At 43.5% G+C, this 19,779-nt stretch overlaps 1 protein-coding gene and 1 long non-coding RNA gene across 7 annotated transcripts in view; one reads left to right on the top strand and one right to left on the bottom strand.

The window, feature by feature from the left end:
* Window positions 1-19,546, bottom strand: part of LOC133253205 (uncharacterized) — a 152,636-nt gene extending 133,090 nt beyond the window's left edge. For 3 of the 5 annotated variants that reach the window (XR_009738230.1, XR_009738228.1, XR_009738229.1), the window contains exons 1-2: window positions 19,150-19,546; window positions 880-13,108 (exon numbers count right to left, since the gene is read on the bottom strand). This is a non-coding gene — a long non-coding RNA (uncharacterized LOC133253205). The remainder of the gene's footprint in view (window positions 1-879; window positions 13,109-19,149) is intronic. The other 2 variants (XR_009738227.1, XR_009738231.1) reach the window with 2 other exon arrangements.
* Window positions 12,398-17,490, top strand: TEX48 (testis expressed 48). 2 transcript variants are annotated; one of them, XM_061426633.1, is made up of 4 exons: window positions 12,398-12,485; window positions 12,725-12,844; window positions 15,526-15,651; window positions 17,162-17,490. In XM_061426633.1, exons 1-4 carry the CDS (start codon window positions 12,482-12,484, stop codon window positions 17,263-17,265), a joined length of 354 nt encoding a protein of 117 aa, XP_061282617.1. In that variant the 5' UTR covers window positions 12,398-12,481; the 3' UTR covers window positions 17,266-17,490. The 2 variants fall into 2 exon arrangements, with proteins under 2 accessions (XP_061282617.1, XP_061282616.1); XM_061426632.1 differs by having other exon boundaries at window positions 12,722-12,844.
* Window positions 19,547-19,779: the final 233 nt, after the last annotated feature.

The following is a 19,779-nucleotide window of genomic DNA, read 5'->3' as shown; positions in this document are numbered from 1 at the left end:
TCTAAAAGGTTAAAACTAATTTACTATATGATTCAACAAATTCACTTCCAGGTATATATATCCAAGAGAAAAGAAAACACATGTCCACAGAAAAAAATAACCTGCATATATTCGTGGCAATATTTTCCATAGAGCGAAAAATTGGAGACAACCAAAATGTCATCAATAGACAAGTAAACAAATGTGGTATATCCTTACAATGGAATATTATTTGACAACACAAAGAAATGAGGAACTGATACATGTCACAACCTGGACGAACCTTAAGAAGATAAATCACATTATATGATTTAATTTATATGAAATGTCCTGGATAGGTAAATCCAGAGAGACAGAAAGCAGATTAGGGGTTGCCAAGGGCTGCAAAGTAGGAGGGATGGAGAGTGACTGCTCATGGGTATGGAGTTTCCTTTCGGGGTGATGCAAATATTGAAAATTAGACAATGTTGCCCAGTTCTGTGAACATACTGAAACTACTGACTTGTACATCATAGAAGAACAAATTTTGTAGCATATGAATTATATCTCAATAAGCTATCACTTTAAAAACTGAATTTTAAAAAATAATCCAATCAGAAAGTGGGTAAAGAACATGAAGACATTTCACCAAAGAGGATATGTGGGTGACTAACAAGCATGTGAAAAGATGTTCAACATTAGTAGCTATTAAGAAAATGAACATTAAAAGCACAATGAGATACCAGGTCACACCTATTAGAATGGCTAAAATTTAAAAAGTGGGAAAAAAAAAAACCTGGAGAAGAGGCGAGAAATATAAACTGACACAGTCTCTCTGGAAAATCATTTGGTCACCAGCAAAGCCCATACACAATTCCCAAGAAATAAAAATAGAATCTGGGTAACAAAATAAAATCTAACCTTTTTTCCTTTTCCTTTGTGCTTCATGGAGCTTTACTTTCTCACAGGCTACCACTAACAGAGGCCTCCACCGGGCACTTCACAGCAGAGTTCTTAGTGAGAAACCATGGCGGCACCCGACACTGCAGCTCGGGGCCGCGTTTATTAGGACTGCACGCGGCACTGCAATTCAAGATGGCGGCTATGAGCCGTGCGCAGAGAGGCTGTGCCTGGTGCCGCGCTCTGGAGCATGCGCAGTAAAGCTGTGCTTGACCCTCCCCCCACAGATGAGCGATTCCCTACAAAGCAGCGCGTCCTGATGGCCTGAGGGGCACGCAGAGAGCATGGACTCCCAAGTGGGAGCTGGCACTTCTGCTGTTGTTGTTATTGCTGTTGTTGTTTATTTTTTGGCCACCATGGCATGCAGGATTTTAGTTCCCTGATCGGGATGGGACCTGCACCCCCTGAAGTGGAAGTGCAGGCATTCTTTGATCCAAGAATAAAACTTTCACAGACTTTCCTGGTGGCTCGGTGGCTAAAAACCCATGCTTCCACTGCAGGAAGCACCAGCACTCATTTGATCCCTGTTCAGGGAACTAAGATCCTACATGCCATGCCTGAGGTGTGGTGGCCTTTCCTTTGCTTCTGAACTCAAATCAGTCTCATTCTATTGGAGGCAGGATGACCCTTGTTTGGGGACCAACTTGGGTAAGCTGGTACCAATTGGACACTTACTTGTAGAAGTAAAAATGGATTTACCATACAATCCAGAAATTGTGCTCTTGGGCATTTACCCCACAGAAGTAAAAAAACTTACCTTCACCCGGAAACTAGTTTATGAATGTTGACAGTAGTTTCACTTGTAATGGCCAAGAACTAGAAACCACTCAAATGTTTCTCAGTTGGCGACTGCTTAAACAAACGGTGGCACATTCACACTGCGCATTATGAGTCAGCAATGAAAAGGAATAAACTATTGATACACGCCAAAACTTAGATGAATCTCAAGGAAATTATGCTGAGTGAAAAAAAGACTAACAAAGATACATGCATACTCTGTGTTTCCATTTGTGAAAACTCATGAAATGACATAATTCTAGAAATGGGGCACAGATCAATTGTTTCCAGGAGTTAGAGATGGTGGGGAGAGGGAGTATCGTGTCTATAAAGCAGCAGCACAAAGGAACTTGGTCGTGATGGTAGTTACGTCTTGGTTGTGGTGGCAGTTACATGAAGCCGCATGTGGTAAAATTGCATGCAGCTGTATACATACATTGGAGAAGGCAATGGCACCCCACTCCAGGACTCTTGCCTGGAAAATCCCACGGGCGGAAGCCTGGTGGGCTGCTGTCTATGGGGTCGCACAGAGTCGGACACAACTGAAGTGACAGCCATAGCCATATACATACATACACGTATGAGTATATACAAAACTGGTGAACATCAAATGAGCTTAGTGGATTGCACCAATGTTAATTTCCCGGTTTTGGTATCATTAGTAATACTAGATGTTAACATTGGACGAGTCTGAGTAAAGGATTCATGGAAACTATGCTCTTTGCAACTTCCTGGGAATTTGTAATTATTTCAAAATAAAGTTTTAAAACCTAAATTTATCCTTATCCAAAATATAGTCTTCCTGAATTCTCTAATTCCACATCCACAGCTGTGACACCATCAGCCCAGACTCAACCTTCACTCTCCATATCCAATAATAATAAAAACAGGCCACATTTATTGAATGCTTCTTCTCTACCAGGCACTACAGTTGGCCTTCCATATCCAAGGGTTTCACATCCACAGATTCAAGCAACCATAATAGAAAAAGAGAAAAAGAAAAAATCTGGAAAGTTCCAAAAAGCAAAACTTGAATTTGTCACTCTCTAGCAACTATTTACATGGCATTTACATTGTGTTGGGTATTACAAGTAATCTAGAAATAATTTAAAGTATACAGGAGGATGTGTTTAGATTATATGCAAATACTACACCATTTTTGGAGAAGGCAATGGCACCCCACTCCAGTACTCTTGCCTGGAATATCCCATGGACGGAGGAGCCTGGAAGGCTACAGTCCACGGGGTCACTAAGAGTCAGACACTACCGAGTGACTTCACTTTCACTTTTCACTTTCACGAATTGGAAAAGGAAATGGCAACCCACTCCAGTGTTCTTGCCTGGAGAATCCCAGGGACCGGGGAGCCTGGTGGGCTGCCGTCTCTGGGGTTGCACAGAGTCGGACACGACTGAATCGACTTAGCAGTAGCAGCAGCACACCATTTTATATAAGGACTTCAGCATCCTCAGATTTGGTACCCTTGGGTGTCCTGGAGACAATCCTCCCTCAGATACAGAGGAACAACTATATACTTACAACATTCCATGAATGGTCTAAGGCAGTACTCACATGAACACTCTTATAATTCCCATTTTAAAGGTAAAAGAACTGAGGATGAGAGGGGTAAGTTACCATGGCAGGCTTCTCATGCAGGCAGCCCAACTCCAGAGCCCACACCCTCTGGAATCATCAGGTTCAAAATCCACCCATTCATCTTAGGCCATTGCCTTAGTTCAAGAGTTCATTATTCTCTTCCTGGACTAGGAAGTAGTACAGGAGCCTGCTGATTAGACTCCTATCTCAGATCCAAGAGGAAAGAAGCAACCATACCATATATTCTTGAACGATAAACCATCCCAAACAGAAGACAATCTCCCAATTTCTCCATGCAAAGATTTTTTTAAGTCTTTTGGGCAACTCGAATATATAAACATTTAGTGCTATGAGTGAAAAAAACCAGGCATTTATTTAATGTCTTATGGAAAAACCCAAATGAAATTTTTGCCTAATTCAATACAAGGATTCAATATAGGATGTTTGTATACAATGGCATATAATATAAAATCTATTAACTTGGAAATACTGCTATTCTCATTCTCCCGTTTTCTGAAACGATTTCATTCAAATACTTCTCACATATCTCTAACATTAGTATCCTTAAAATTTTCATAAAATTTTCATCTAACAGAGGTTTCCAGAGTATACTGTCTTCATTTCTAAGCTATTTTAAAAATAATCCTTTTGACCCCATCAATAATACTGTCCTTGAAAAGCTAAAAGATACATTTATACAAGCATCAACAAAAGTTAGGTTTTTAATATTTGTTCTGTAAGTCAGTAGTTTCGATGCTGGCTGCAACTTTAAAGTCATACTATATTATAAATCTCAAGGTTGGTAAGAGGCTACATCTTAATTGTTCTCAACAGGAAAAGGAAATAATTATGTGAAGTGATAAATGTGTTAGCTAACACTATCCTAGTAATCATATTGTGGTAGATAAATATATCAAACCGTATATTTGATACAAAATGTACAAACACTGTTGTACATCTCAAACTTACACAAACTTATATGTCAATTATATCTCAATTTTTTAAAGGGTGGTGGGGAGAAATTATCTGGGGAGTTTTTAAAATTCCCATTGCCCAGAAATAGTGATTTTATTGGCCTGTAAAGTGGGCACTGGGCGTGGCATTGTTCTTTTGGCCACTCTGCACAGCGGGTGAGATCTTAGTTCCTCGCTGGAGACTGAACCCGCAACCCCTGCAATGAAAGCTCAGTGTCTTAACTACCTGATCACCAGGGAATTTCCAAGCTTGACATTTTTAAAACTTCTGCAGCCTTTGCAAGAATCACCACTTACGTATATAATAAACAATCTCCACAACGTAATTTAGTAGTTCTCAGTCTTGATTACATATGAGAATCACCTGGAAAGCTTTTTAAAAATACTTATGCCAGGGTCCACCCACTGCTCCATCTCTCCCCACCCCCAACCAGGATTCTAATTTATCTGGAATTAAGCCCCAGGGTGTTTCTACATTTTAAAAATATCTCAGATGAATCTCACTTTACAGCCAGAGTTGAGAACCGTCAACATTACTACACTTAGGAGGATTTCTTTACAAATGAGGTTTAAAAGTCTGTTTCGGTTAGGGCACCTCCCACTCCCACAACAACATCTAGCCACCCTCCACCAGGACACCAAAAACTGGGCGGAATCTTTGCTCCTTTCTGTTCCTTTTGTTTCAGGTGGCTTCCAGAAGCATCAAAAGATAGCACTGATTGAGAACATTTCAACCTAATTTGGCTTCCCCAAATAGAACTTGGTTGTTCCAAATGAAGGAATTGAGAGTGCCCCCCAAAGGGCTCAAATATAAAATATGCCTTTTCCTAGAAGATAGATTGGGAAGAGAATGCCACTTTATTTTTGCACCTATCATTAACAACAACCATTTCTTGAATGTTTACTATACCTAGGCACCGTGTTAAAGGTTTACCTGATCCCATTTAATCCTAAAACTATAATTTCCAATTAAATAATAATAATTATTGCCATTTTAAAACCGAGATGCAAAGTACATTTGCCTGAGGTTACCCCCCAGCTGGGTATGAGACAGAACCTGCACCCAGGTCTTCTGCATCCAGTGCTCTACTGCCCCCTTCTGCCCAGCCATCCTCAAGAAGCCTTCACAAGAGGCACCAAGACTTCCATCCCAAGTGCCCGAAGGACATGGCATTGTGGACGGAGGGAAGGGCCACTAGAGAGAGGATCAGCAGACACCCTTCGCCCTTCCTGCACTGACCATCAGCCAAACCCCTCTGTCCCCAACATTCCCTGGTTCCCAGGCTCTGTGACATCACAGACAGCCCCATCTCTGCTCTGCCAGCTGCAGGTGAGTGAGGCTCAAGAGTTAGGTCTTAGAGCAGGAGGGGCATTTTTTCTCTATTTAAAGGGACATCGTCTCCATCACGCCTTTTCACTTTGCTCCAGGAAGCAGAGGCCATCTCTCTTACCTTGATCCCACTGCTTCTCTCTCTGGGTCCCAGCCTCCCCACCTGTGTTGAATGACCCCCCCCTACCCCCCACCAAGGGCTCCTCCAGCTCCAGAAGTCTTCCTCATCACACAGAAGTGTGACCTCATCAATCTTTCCTGTTCTGGTCAAAGTGCTCCAGGGTCACTGGAGACCTGAAGTTCACAGTCACAGCAGGGAGGGGCGGGGGTGGCGGGGTGGGTAACCTGATGGCCCTTTTCTTTAGCTCCTGCTTCCATCTAGAGGAGGGCATTGGCAGTGCAAGAAACACCACACCCAGCCCACGGAGCCAAATCAAGCCCACATTTTCATCAGAATCAGCTTTTACAATTACTGAGCCTTTCCAATGTGCCAGACAGCTGTGCTAAGCATCTCCCATTACTATTCAATCCTCAAGACCACATTCAAGGGTAGATACTATTATCATTCCCAGCTTACAGATATGAAAACAGAGGTTCAGGAGAGTTATATTCTTTTAAATTTCATAGCTAATAAGTAGTGAGTCCTTAGGAATTATACCCCCAAAAATGTGCTTGTAATTGCTACAATGCCCTTCCTAAGATCCTCTCCATTTCTGAAGAGGGTTCAAAAGTTCAAAACTCTTAGTTATAAACACTTAGAGGAGAAAGTGGTTCTTCTACATGTCTCCTCAGTGAACTGCTGGGGAGTAAAAATACGAAAATCATCAGTATTAGATTCAGATAAACTTATATTTGAAAAATTTTGCTGTGCTGCTACTACGGAGAGATCCTCAAGACACTGGGTATGTATAAGCTGCTTTAGAAGAAGAGATTTCCATTTTGTTCCATTCAGTGTGTGGAACAAAATCTGACTTTAGTTACACAAGGGAGACCTAAGCTTTGATGACAAAGTCTCTGAGCAAAACCAATGGCTGGTGTCTTAAGGGTTTGTGAAGGCGCTGAGTTTGTGGTATTTCAGAGGCAGGAGTGCCTAGGGATGGCAGACCATCGGCCATGAAAGTGTTAACTACTGTCTGTTACTTTCAGGAGAATGGTCATTGAGGTAAAAGTTCATTAACAGATTGAAGGCTTTAAACAGGTCCTGGTGATTATCTGTTATCAAGGTTACAGAGCGATTGGTCTTCACTTAGAAGTGTAGGAACTCCCCCTTTTGGCCCTTCCTAAACCAAAATTGCCGGAGAAGGCAATGGCAACCCACTCCAGTACTCTTGCCTGGAAAATTCCATGGGCAGAGGAGCCTGGTAGGCTGCCGTCTATGGGGTCGCTAAGAGTCGGACATGACTGAGCGACTTCACTTTCACTTTTCACTTCATGCATTGGAGAAGGAAATGGCAACCCACTCCAGTGTTCTTGCCTGGAGAATCCCAGGGATGGGGGAGCCTGGTGGGCTGCCATCTATGGGGTCGCACAGAGTCAGACACGACTGAAGCGACTTAGCAGCAGCAGCAGCAAACCAAAATTGCAGGAGATACTCTTGGGGATTGTACAGATCTTCACCACTGTTACTGACTTTCCTTAAAGACACAGTTCCAGTTTTCCACTTACAGGGATCTGGTGTTCAGTTTGAGCATCAACCAGCCTGATGTCTTCTTGTTTCTGTCCTTAAATTATCTGCAGAACCATATATCGGGCCAGTTGCTGCATAGAAGTATTCAACTCTCTGGACAAGAGGCAATGGATGACTAAGACAATTCAAACCTGTGAGCTATGGATTTTCAATTGGTGGTTTGTGCCCTAGGGTGTGAGCAGAGAAGGCAATGGCAACCCACTCCAGTATTCTTGCCTGGAAAATCCCATGGCTGGAGGAGCCTGGTGGGCTGAATTCCATGGGGTCGCTAGGAGTTGGACACGACTGAGCAACTTCACTTTCACTTTTCACTTTCTTGCATTGGAGAAGGAAATGGCAACCCACTCCAGTGTTCTTGCCTGGAGAATCCCAGGGACAGGGGAGCCTGGTGGGCTGCCATCTATGGGGTCGCACAGAGTCAGAAATGACTGAAGTGACTTAGCAGCAGCAGGGTGTGAGCTGTTTTGTACTATGTCAGTAAACGTGAAGGAAAATGAGCACTTTGTGCTGTCCACCTCCTTTGGAGGGCTCACTGTCCTCAAAAGTCTAGGGTATTGATAACTCCATAAAGACGTTTTTTCCTTTCCAACACTGTGTAAGTCCACGGAGGTTACCGGGGAACTGGACACTTGGAAAGGTCCATGTAGTCATCAAAAAAAGAAAAACAGTCGCAGTTAGCATTGAAGACTCTGATGTTCCTACAAGAAATAAACCATGTCACCAATAAAGCAGTATCATTGTCCACTTTCATCAACTTTATTTGCAAGTTTAGAGGAAGAACAGACAGGTGTTGAGTGCTAAGGCTCCTTAGAATGGCATCACTAGACAAGTCTGGACATTTGACCTTTGGCCATAATGGAACATGAGTTCTTCTAATGGTCTTTCTGCTCAAAGTATATGCAAGTATCTTCATCCATAGAATCCATATTCCCTAAGAACAGAGGAAATTTTGGTCCTGTTTTTATTTCAGAAACCAACTGTTTTATCTAGGAGGTCTTAAGTCATTTTGATTTCTAGTTAATATTTTAGGACTATTTGAAAATAACTTAGAGATCTAAATTGACATTTCTCATTCCAATTTATTGTCTCGAAGTCCACATTTCAGGTCTAAGTCCTTTGCAAGAAGAAAAGAAAAGTTTCCCTTAAGCTGTCGGTTTACCCCAGAATGTCCTGAAGTTTATTCAGTCTCCTATTGATTCATCTTGGTTTTGTTTGCAATTCTGAATCTTTGTCCAAACTACCTTTCCCTTAAGAGAAAAGTTTTTATTCTTTTTTTAATAGCTTCTGAAATAATTTTATGTGGCATATTTTCTGTTTCTACACTTCTCAAGCCCTTGACTCTTTTAGGAATTATGCATGTGTGCTAAGTTGCTTCAGTTGTGTCCAATTCTTTGTGACTTCATGAACTGTAGCCCACCAGGCTCCTCTGTCCATGGGAGTCTCCAGGAAAGAATACTGGAGTGGGTAGCCATTTCCTTCTTCAGGGGACTTTCCCAACCCAGCAATCGAACCTGCATTTCTTATGTCTCCTGCATTGGCAGGCGAGTTTTCTACCATTAGTGTCACCTGGGCGGAGAAGGCAATGGCACCCCACTCCAGTGCTCCACCAGGCTCCTCCGTCTATGGGATTTTCCAGTCAAGAGTACTGGAGAGGGTCGCCAGTGCCTTCTCCGTCCCCCATGTTGAAGGTTAACAATTAAGTGAACTAACTGATACAAGTGTGATAATTCAGGGCAATAGTAGCTGAATAACAGAACCCTGAACTGGACTGCAACTTTCTGTTCTGAAATTTGGCATGATTCTAAATATTTCTCCTCAACTCAGCTCTCATCAGATTTTAAATTCAACCTCTATGGACCCACCTTCTTGTACAGGAGTTTTAGAGGAATATTGTGCAATGTTGACTGTTCGTTTCTATAGAAATGCCCCGTAAAGAAAGTTTATGTAAGCAGTTAGGGAAAGGAACAAGAGAAGTTTAAGTGGGTGATAAAGATAAACCTGGGCTCTCCTGGTGGCTCAGACAGTAAAGAATCTGCCCAAACTGCAGAAGACCTGGGTTCGATCCCTGGGTCAGGAAGATCCCCTGGAGGAAGGCAAGGCAACCCACTCGTCTTCTTGCCTGGAGAATTCCATGGACAGAGGAGCCTGGCGGGCAACAGTCCATGGGGTTGCAAAGTCGGACACGACTCTTTGTGCACTATTAACATGTGCACAAAGATAATGCTTCGTGGAGGAAGAGTGAGAGATGAAATGAAGCAAGTTTCAGGTTTGAGAAGGAGTAAGATTTTTTTTCTTCTTTCTGGGGTCAGAGTATATCAATCAAAGAAGCCTTCTATTAAGTATCTGAGTTTTTGTCTTCTCTCTTTTCTACTGTGCCTCTTGAATCTATTATTTTTGACACTGAAAGTTTGCCATAATGGACATTGTCATTTTAAGTCATCTAGCAAAATTTTTGTCATTAAGATAAACACATCAGAGTACATTGAATGAGACTATATATACAAAGCAAGAGTTTTTCTGGAAAGAGGCGGCAATTTCATATAGATGAGACCATGAGAAACAGGAAAGAATACACTGTGCTCTGCTTAGTAGCTCAGTCATGTCTGACTCTCTGCAACCCCATAGACTGTGGCCCACCAGGTTCCTCTGTCCGTGGGGATTTTCAAGGCAAGAATACTAGAGTCTGTTGCCATGCCCTCCTCCAGGGGATCTTCCCAACCCAGGGATTGAACCCAGGTCTCTCCAATTGCAAGCAAATTCTTTACCATCTAAGCCACCAGGGAAGCCCAAGAATACTGAAGTGGGTATCCTATCCCTTCTCCAGGGGATCTTCCCAATGCAGGAATCAAACCAGGGTCTCCTGCATTGCAGGCAGATTCTTTTATCAGCTGAGCTACCAGGGAAGCCCAAAAGAATACACTACAGTTAGTCAAGAGTTTATACTTTGCATGGCATCTTGAATTTCTTGGCCAAGGAGAACCTTAAAGAGTTCATATGATCTATGCCCTGGAAATCACTAATTCCAGAATACAGGCTGAGAAAAGTGACCATTCATAGATGCTTTAACCTCTGAGCCACCAGGGAAGCCCCTTTAACAAGATAGACATGTGCTTATGAAGGTTTGGAGATACCCAAGGCAAAACTTTAGCAATTCCCTTCCTACAAACTGACCACCAGTCTAACAGACCTCCAACCATTAGATCCCAGGGCTGCCTGGTGGGGTGGTGGGGGGTGGTGGGGGGAGGGGGTGGCTGGCTAGACTTAAAGCCTCCATTCCCTCCTATGAAGCACTGCCTTCTACACTCACATACATGAGGTAATCTAGAACAGAGAAAAACCCCATGAAGCAAGAGTTTATATAAGTAGATGAAGAGAACTGAAACTACAGCAAGCAGCAGAAGAATCTGTATTAACGGCAAGCGTATTTGCTAAATGATGCATCTCCAAAACAAAAGATCTGATTGCCTCATATTAACGTCCATTTGTTTATAAATCCTAAGAAAATAAAACAAATTCATTAAAGAGTCAGTGAAATACGTCACAGCTCAAATTATGACAGAAAACTCGATTGGCAGCAGATCCAAAGGACTATCAGAGATTGAAGCTGCTGTGCTGCTAAGTCGCTTCAGTTGTGTCAGACTCTGTGCGACCCCATAGACAGCAGCCCACCAGGCTCCGCCGTCCCTGGGATTCTCCAGGCAAGAACACTGGAGTCTAGATGGGCCCAGAAAGTACCCTTCTTGGTCCAAGGATCCCACATAGTGGAGACATCTGTATGTGTTTAGTCTGCTGAGGGTATCTAGCCACAATATATAAAGGATGCTATCAACATATTGAATAGCTTATGTGCAAGAAGTTAAAGATTTCTGTATTCATTATTAAGAAGTCAGTTGTGGCTCAGCTGGTAGAGAATCCACCTGCAATGCAGGAGACCTGGATTCGATTCCTGGATTAGGAAGATCCCCTGGAGAAGGGAAAGGCTACCCACTCCAGTATTCTGGCCTGGAGAATTCCTTAGACTGTATAGTCCATGGGGTCGCAAAGAGTCACACACAACTGAGCAACTTTCACTTTCACTTTACTAATAGAAAGCTATTGCCATAATTCAGGGTGGCTTGTTTGGTATCACAGTGGAGAAAGTGAGACAGAAATGCCTACGAATGAGACAACTCATCTACTGAATTGAGTATTGTGAGGGACATCTAACCAATACCATGAGAAGAATTTTCTACAAGGGGGTTTTACCACTGAAAGGGAAAGGAGAACAGGAAGCATCCAGAAACCTGGAAAAGTTGGTACACAATGAAAGAACTTTGGGATGAAAACAAGGCCTTTTTCTGGACTGTCCAAACTAGGAAGATGCTTCAAGTGATCATGCAACCTAACTTCCTCTTATTACTGGTGAGGAGCCTGAGACAAAGAGAGAAGCAAGGACTTACTCAAAGCCACACAGCAAGTTGGTAAGAGTGTGCTTCATCACCATGTTCTCCTGCGACCCAGACCAGCAGAACAGTTTTGTAGCCAACGAGCTACATGAAGGGAATGACCATTGACTAGGCACTTTGAGTACCCAGCGCCACAGAGGTCACTTTGTGTATGTTTAAACCTTTCCATCGGAGAAGGCAATGGCACCTCACTCTAGTACTCTTGCCTGGAAAATCCCATGGATGGAGGAGCCTGGTAGGCTGCAGTCCATGGGGTCGCTAAGAGTCGTACACGACTGAGTAACTTCACTTTCACTTTTCACTTTCATGCATTGGAGAAGGAAATGGCAACCCACTCCAGTGTTCTTGCCTGGAGAATCCCAGGGACGGGGGAGCCTGGTGGGCGGACGTCTATGGGGTCGCACAGAGTCGGACACGAGTGTAGTGACTTAGCAGCAGCAGCAAACCTTTCCATTCGCAAAGCAGGCACTGCGATTCCCATTTCCCACAGGATAAAATTGAGGCTCGAGAAAGTTAAGGAACCCACACCTAGAAACAGAATAGAATACAGGTCTGCAAACATGTTTCTGTGCATCTCTGCATGGCCCAGCATTTTGCTGCAGTGACGTCCGACCTGGAGCATGAGCATTTTTCATCCTCAGTCTTATGTTTATTTAGGAAACAGCCCTGCCCAAGAAACTGGGCTCAAAGATCAGCTGATTCAAAAAGGCAGCCCTGCAAGCAATGCTGAAAGAATAGAGGCTTCAACTCCTTTCCATGGGTAAGAAAATTTTGTATAAAACAGGGGAAATGACTTTAAGAGAACCACTACACTCCCCACTGTAGCTCCATGGGGGAGCTACAAAAGATTTGGGAAAGGAGAAGACTATTATACCTTGGGGGAGGCTGAGCCTATATGACCCCCCTCCTCCCTGCCATCACAGTGAATTTCCAACGGGGCATCTGGAATTCAGGCCCTGGATCCCAAGGGCCCCCATTCCTTTTTCTTCATATTAGCAGCTCACCAAAACCTGGCCTCGAAGATCTTCTCTTCATGCTGCAAATGCTGTGAGAAACCTGATGCTGCAGATGACGCCAAGATCCCCAATCAAACCCAAGAGCTTCAGCTGTTGAAGCATGGTAGGTACCAGGCAAGAATGCCCTGCCCGGCCTCGGGAGACCTCATATTGCTCATCCCCCTCTTGCTGAGATGCCCTCAGATTTCCTTCAGCTTTTGAGTGAATAATGTCAACCTAAAATGAGGTGAAGACTGACCGGCTAAGTAACAAAACTGATAAACAATAGAGCTTAAAATCTTGATACTTACAGTGGGATACTTGGACTAGCAAACATCAGCATTCCGGGGAGTTTGTTAGAACTGAACTTTGAGACCCTACTCCAGACCTGCCAAGTCAGAACCATTATTTTAATATGACCTCAGGGAAACCTGAATGTATATCATAGTTTGAGAATCACTTGTCTAAAGACTATCAAGATAGTGCTTAAGAACCCTGCCTTAGGTATATCTATGACTGATTCATGTTGAAGTTTGGCAGAAACCAACAGAATATTGTAAAGCAATTATCCTTCAATTAAAAATAAATAAATTTAATTTTTTATAAAGTTTTTTTATGATTTTTTATAAAAGTTTGTTTTTTATAAACAAATCAACAGAAAGAGCCCTGCCTTTGGGGCTGAGGTTAAATTCAATCAGCTCTGCTACAGAACTGGACAAGTCAAGTACCCTCTCACTCCAAGCTTGTGTCCTTACCTGTAAAACAGGGATACTTATACTGTATTATTGCTTTTCAGAATCACTTGGAGGGTTAAAAGAGGGAATGTATAGAAGCAAAAAGCACAGGGCTTGCACAGAGTAGGAATTCAACAAAAGTCAACAAATGAAGACTATAGTATAAGGTATTGGTCAGGAGAAGACAGGCTCTGCTGCTGCAACAAACATGCCTTTAAATCTCAATGGTTTACAAAACAGAAGTGTATTTCTTGCTCATGCAAAGTCTGTTACATATTATTTTTCACCTTTAGCCAAGGCATATGGAACACACGGTTTCCAAGACTATCAGGTATAAGAGGGAAGAGAGAAAGAAGGCATCCTGGCCTTCAGTTTGTAATTATATCCTTCTTAATGATCTAGGACAAAAGATGATAGTGGAGAAGACCTGGGGTCAAAATCAGCAATTTCAGACCCAAAAAAATATGCATTATTGTCAAGATCAGGCAAAGCTAGGACTAACACACAGCTGAGTGGTGAGTGGTGGCATGGTCCTACTGGGAGACGTGGCAGTTCAATGGCAGGAAAAAAATTCTCATGGCATATTTTGCCAGAAATCCATACCTAGGAGCCTTTAAAACATTTCCCCTGGGAATATGGGATTGGCCAAAAAGTTCATTCAGGGTTTCCCATGTATTTTATTCCATTGGATTTTGACCAACCAAATAATTTCATGATAAAAAAGAAGAATCTTAAAAGCGTGAGCTCCTTTTTCCAAGATGATAGTAAGTACTGAGCCCCTGTTAGATGCAAGGCACTGTCTAGGCACAGGGACCCAGCTGTGACCAGGTAAGTCCCTGACTGTTTCAGAACTTAAACACTAGAAAAGTGGTCTTATTTAACTCCCATAATAACTCTAAGAAGTGGATCTGATTATCCAGAATGAATGTATTATTTTGCAGTTCTGAAAACAGAGGCAGAGAGAGATGAAGCAATGTGTTCAAGGTAGGCAGCTAGAAAAGAACAGAGCTGTTTATTATAGAACACTGCTTAGTCTGTTGACAAGACTGTGTTACACAAGAATCTAGGAGTATATAAACAAAGTCTTATATACAATGTGCATCACAGTGGTGTTTATGGTAGAGAAATTTGAAAATAGTCTAAACACCCAAAAATAGAATATTGGTTAAATAAATCCTGAATTATCCATAGAATATTATGCAACCATTGTTTTTAAAGCTTACTGACATAAGAAAACAGCTTATGATACACAGAAAGTAAAAGCATGCATAACATATAGGATGTGATGGACTATGTAAAAATTGTTGTTGCTCAGTCATTAAGTTGTGTCCGACTCTGCCACCCCATGAACTGCAGCACACCAGGCTTCCCTGTCCTTCACCATCTCCCAGATTTTGCTCAAACTCATGTCCATGCAGTTGGTGATGCCATCCAACCATCTCATCCTCTGTTGCCCCCTTCTCCTCTTGCCCTCAAGCTTTCCTAGCATCAGGGTCTTCTCCAATGAGTCAGCTCTTTGCATCAGGTAGCCAAAGTACTGGAGCTTCAGCTTCAGCATCAGTCCTTCCAATGAATATTCAGGGCTTATTTCCTTTAGAATTGACTGGTTTGATCACCTTGCTGTCCAAGGGACTGTCAAGAGTCTTCTCCAGCACCACAGTTCAAAAGCATCAATTCTTCAGTGCTCAGCCTTCTTTATGGTCCAACTCTGTTAAGAACATCCATAGGCAAACCCTGGAACTGTGATCATATCTGAGGGAAGTGGTGTTTGGGGCATTTTTTTCCTACTTCATATTCTTCAATATTTCCTAAGCTTTTGTATAATGTATATGAATTATACTTATAAATGGGGAAAAGTAAACTTAATGCTTGTAAAGAAATACATATTTTGAATCCAGTACCTGCTTATGAGGGGGGAGAACTTAGAAGACTAGCCATGATGATTCAGGTACACCTCATTCCATAAGTATCGCCGCCGGTCCATGTGTGCGCTCCAGAGTTGACAAAACACTTTGGCCTCCGTGACCTCCTCTGAGCACCCCGCATGACCACGTGGAATTACCATTGCCAGGTGTGCAGAAGGATGAGCTCAACAGACAAAGCCTCAAGCACAGTGATGCAGCACCCTGCATGAGTATGGGGAAAGCCACGCTCCCCTCAGAAAAGACAACTTCTTGTTTCAGCAGCAGTGAGTATGGTGAGTTCGAAACCGGGACCCTAACGCTGACCGGGAACCTCTTGGGTAGGGAGCCTTGTCCTCATGTCCAAACCCGAGTTCGATACTGAGCTCAGTGGGATGACAGGAGTGGCGGGACTCCTCCCTTTAGGATGCTGCAGTCACATTCTAGAACACACCAGACAGAGCCCAGAGAAAGACCTGCCTGTATGATCCTCCGATGATCATGGGAATTACATGAGGAGCAGGAGCCCTGAGAGGAAAGAATACACGTCCATACTTTCCTTCTAAGTCCCCGTAGCAATGTCTTACATGTGTACAGTGTGTGAGTGTTCGTGTAATGTCTGCTTCAGCCTCTAGATGGTAAGTTCCAGGAGGGCAGGGCCTACATGAGTGTCATTCCTCCAAACTCAACCAGATTCATAGCAGATAAACACGCCAAAAAACGCCTGTGCATTGAGTCTCCAGGTGGAGGAGGATGCCTCTGAGTCCTGGACTGTAGCCATATCCAGGAAGAAGAAATGTGGCTCCCTTGATGGGCACCGACGCTGTGCCCGGGTGACCTCACATAGCTCACAACCACCCCATGAGGCTGGCTGTTGAGAGGTAAAGGTCCTCCAGCCCAGTCACTTCAGAGGGATTCGCAACAGGGACTTCCCTGGCAGTCTAGTGGTTAAGACTCCACACTTCCAACGAAGGGGGCACAGATTTGATCCCTGGTCAGGAAACTAAGATCCCACATGCCACGCACATGCCACGGGGCACAGTCAAAACAACAACGAAAAGGCTACCAACCCCTTCTCGGAGTAATGTATTTATATGCATTTAATAAAATACACAGAATTATAAAGGACATCAATTACATATCATATATATGTAAGATAAATAAGATTCCACATTTGAAACAAACAAAATTCTCATAACAGCTAAACCCTCCTTGCAACCAAAATCTCAAAGTCCAATTCCTATAAAAAATCAAAGAGGTCCTGCTGTGCTTGAATTGGGCATGAGTGTCTGGGTGCCCCACTAGCTCCCCTCCCCCCACAGGGCTCCATGGTGCATAGTTTAAAAGCCCATCTCTGATTGTATAGAGGAGGCTTCAGTCCCTAGTGGGAAGGGGCTTTCCCAAAGCTCAGCAGCTGCTGCTGCTGCTAAGTCGCTTCAGTCGTGCTAGACTCTGTGCGACCCCATAGACGGCAGCCCACCAGGTTCCGCCGTCCCTGGGATTCTCCAGGTAAGAACAGTGGAGTGGGTAAGCTCAGCAGAGAGAGGTGGTAATGTCAGAACCAGGCTGGGCCCAGTTCTTCTATTTTCTAGGCCAGTGCATTTCACAAGACAAACTGCTGTCACTTCATGCTCCGATAAGAGTACCAACACGTCCCAGACCGGGAGTGGAGGTGGGGGGGCGGGGGGCACATGACTTACAGACTATTCCAGAATCTGATCCTGAACAGGGATGGAGGTGACCGCAACAGTCCATCCAGGCCCAAAGCAGAGTCTTCGCTCAGTGTTCTTCCCTTTCTCCTTTCAGATGTAAATTTACAAGTTTCCAAAAGAGGGTTTCACAAGAGAAGGCTCAGCCGCTACTCCCAGGATCACTGGCCGTACCAACCATGCCTCATCGGGAGGCCCTGATCATTCTAGACGGCAACCCCCTCGCAGGTCTGGGAGCCTGCGCAGCTGCGGAGAGTTTTCAGGAGAAAGAGGGCGGTGCACCAGATCCATGAAGACTGATTCGGAAACTCCCTTCCAGGAGGAGAAGACGTCTGAGCCAACGCTGTGCCGCCAACAAGAGTCACTTCAGACCCCAAAAAGCCACTTGGGAGGAGCTGCCTCCAATTAAAGTCTTTGGTGACGTCACAGGACTGTGTACCTCCTCTCTCCCCTCCCCCTTACCGGTACATCCAGTTTATAGAGGAGTTCATCCATGTTTGTTACATGTTGTGGGCCTTTATTTCTTACATCTAGATCCTTGTTCCGTTTCACATTTATCATTATATATATTAGGTATGGATCCATATCTTTTTGGACATTTATTTCAAAGACCATCTTTGGCCCAATCATTTGCGATGACTCCTTTATCCTCGTGTACAAAAATTTCATATGTATTTTGCTTTCTTTCTGAAATTTCTATTTTATTCCACTGTAAGTCGGTCTGGTACCACCTCGTCTTATTCCTCCATTTTTTTAAATTTATTTTTTAGTTGAAGGATAATTGCTTTACAGAATTTTTTCTGTCAAACCTCAACATGAATCAGCCAAAGGTATACATATATCCCCTCCCTTTTGAACCTCCCTCCCATCTCCCTCCCCACATTCCTCCATTTTTTTAAAATATAAACATTAGTATCTATTTGTCTAGATCCATTTAAAAAAAACATTGATATTTTGGGGGATTTGTCTGGCGGTCCAGTGGTTAGGACTGTGCTTCCCAAGCAAGGGACACAAGTTTGATCCCTGGTTGGGGAACTAAGACCCCCACATGCTGTGCAGTGCAGCCAAAAAAAGAAAGAAAGAATTGATATTTTATTGTGACTGTACTAAATTTAAAAAAGACGCTTACTTCTTGCAAGAAAAGTTATGACCAACCTAGATAGCATATTGAAAAGCAGAGACATTACTTTGCCAACAAAGGTCCGTCTAGTCAAGGCTATGGTTTTTCCTGTGCTCATGTATGGATGTGAGAGTTGGACTGTGAAGAAAGCTGAGCACCAAAGAATTGATGCTTTTGAACTGTGGTGTTGGAGAAGACTCCTGAGAGTCCCTTGGACTGCAAGATCCAACCAGTCCATTCTAAAGGAGATCAGCCCTGGGTGTTCTTTGGAAGGAATGATGCTAAAGCTGAAACTCCAATACTTTGGCTACCTCATGCGAAGAGCTGACTCATTGGAAAAGACTCTGATGCTGGGAGGGATTGGAGGCGGGAGGAGAAGGGGACAACAGAGGATGAGATGGCTGGATGGCATCACTGACTCGATGGACGTGAGTCTGAGTGAACTCCGGGAGTTGGTGAGGGACAGGGAGGCCTGGTGTGCTGCGATTCATGGGGTCTCAAAGAGTCGGACACGACTGAGCAACTGAACTGGAACTAGTACTAAATTTTAAAATTAACCTAGGAAAAAAATATAAATTAACACAGGAAGAACGAACACCTCTACAATTTTGACTCCTCCCATCCACATACAAATGGCTTTTCATTTGTTCAAACCTACTTTTTTGTCTCTCAGGGCTATTTTTCAATGTTCTTCATATACATTTTGCAAATTTCTTGTTAAATTGGTTACTGCCATGATAGCACAGAGGCCAAGACAGGAGGGGAAGTAGCAGTAGCACTGCCACCCCAGCAGAGAAGGAACTAAAATGGTATAACCCACTTGTAAAGCAATTTGAACCTTTTAAAATTCCACCTCTGATCACTTCATTTGCCAATTACTAGCAGTATCACTTTAGCCAAAATACCTAATAAATTTTGTGCTTCAGTTTCCTCATCTGTAAAATGGGTACAGCAATGACATCTACCTGTGGCACAGCAAACTATTAGCCAGTTCTTCACCTTTCTTGGCCAAATCTTCTTGGGTGAAGTGTCCTTTCCTCCCCCTTGACTTTGAACTTCATCATATGACCTGCTTTAACCAATGGAAACCTAGTAGATGGAATACCAATAGAAGCTTAGAAATGTGTTTTCACAGTAGGGCTTGCTGTCTCATGCCTCTAGAATCCCCCTGAGAAGAACATGCCCCAGCAACCTATTCCAAGGAAGGAGCTACATGAGGCAGAACCACCACAGCCAGCCTGATGAACATGGGCAGACGCCATGGCATCATGAACCGAGGGAAGGTCAACGGGACAGAGGGTCAGTAAACCTCCTCCCCCTTCTTTAACTCTGTGGTCCAGTCAAACCCTTCTATCCCCAACATTCCCTGGTTCTCAGGCTCTGTGACATCACAGACAGTCCCATCTCTGCTCTGCCAGCTGCAGGTGAGAGGGGCTCAAAGGTTGGGCCTGAGAGCAGGAAGAGTACTTTTCTGTATTTAAACGACAACATCTCCATCACTCCTAGGCACCTATCCACTTTGCTCCGGAAGCAGACGCCATTACTCTTCCCATGACCCCAGTGTTTCTCTCCCTGGGTCCCAATCTCCCCACCTG

The sequence above is a fragment of the Bos javanicus genome, chromosome 8 (assembly GCF_032452875.1).
Source record: "Bos javanicus breed banteng chromosome 8, ARS-OSU_banteng_1.0, whole genome shotgun sequence".
Taxonomy (NCBI): domain Eukaryota; kingdom Metazoa; phylum Chordata; class Mammalia; order Artiodactyla; family Bovidae; genus Bos; species Bos javanicus.
Note: the sequence above shows the minus strand (reverse complement) of the source record. Positions and strands in the feature narration are given on the sequence as shown.

Bases quoted from the DNA above. Each gene is read 5' to 3' on its own strand.
- TEX48 (XM_061426632.1), top strand. The intron at 12,845-15,525 runs GTAGGTACCAGG...TACCATTGCCAG, and splicing joins GCTTCAGCTGTTGAAGCATG to GTGTGCAGAAGGATGAGCTC. The intron at 15,652-17,161 runs GTGAGTTCGAAA...TTCTCCTTTCAG, and splicing joins TTTCAGCAGCAGTGAGTATG to ATGTAAATTTACAAGTTTCC.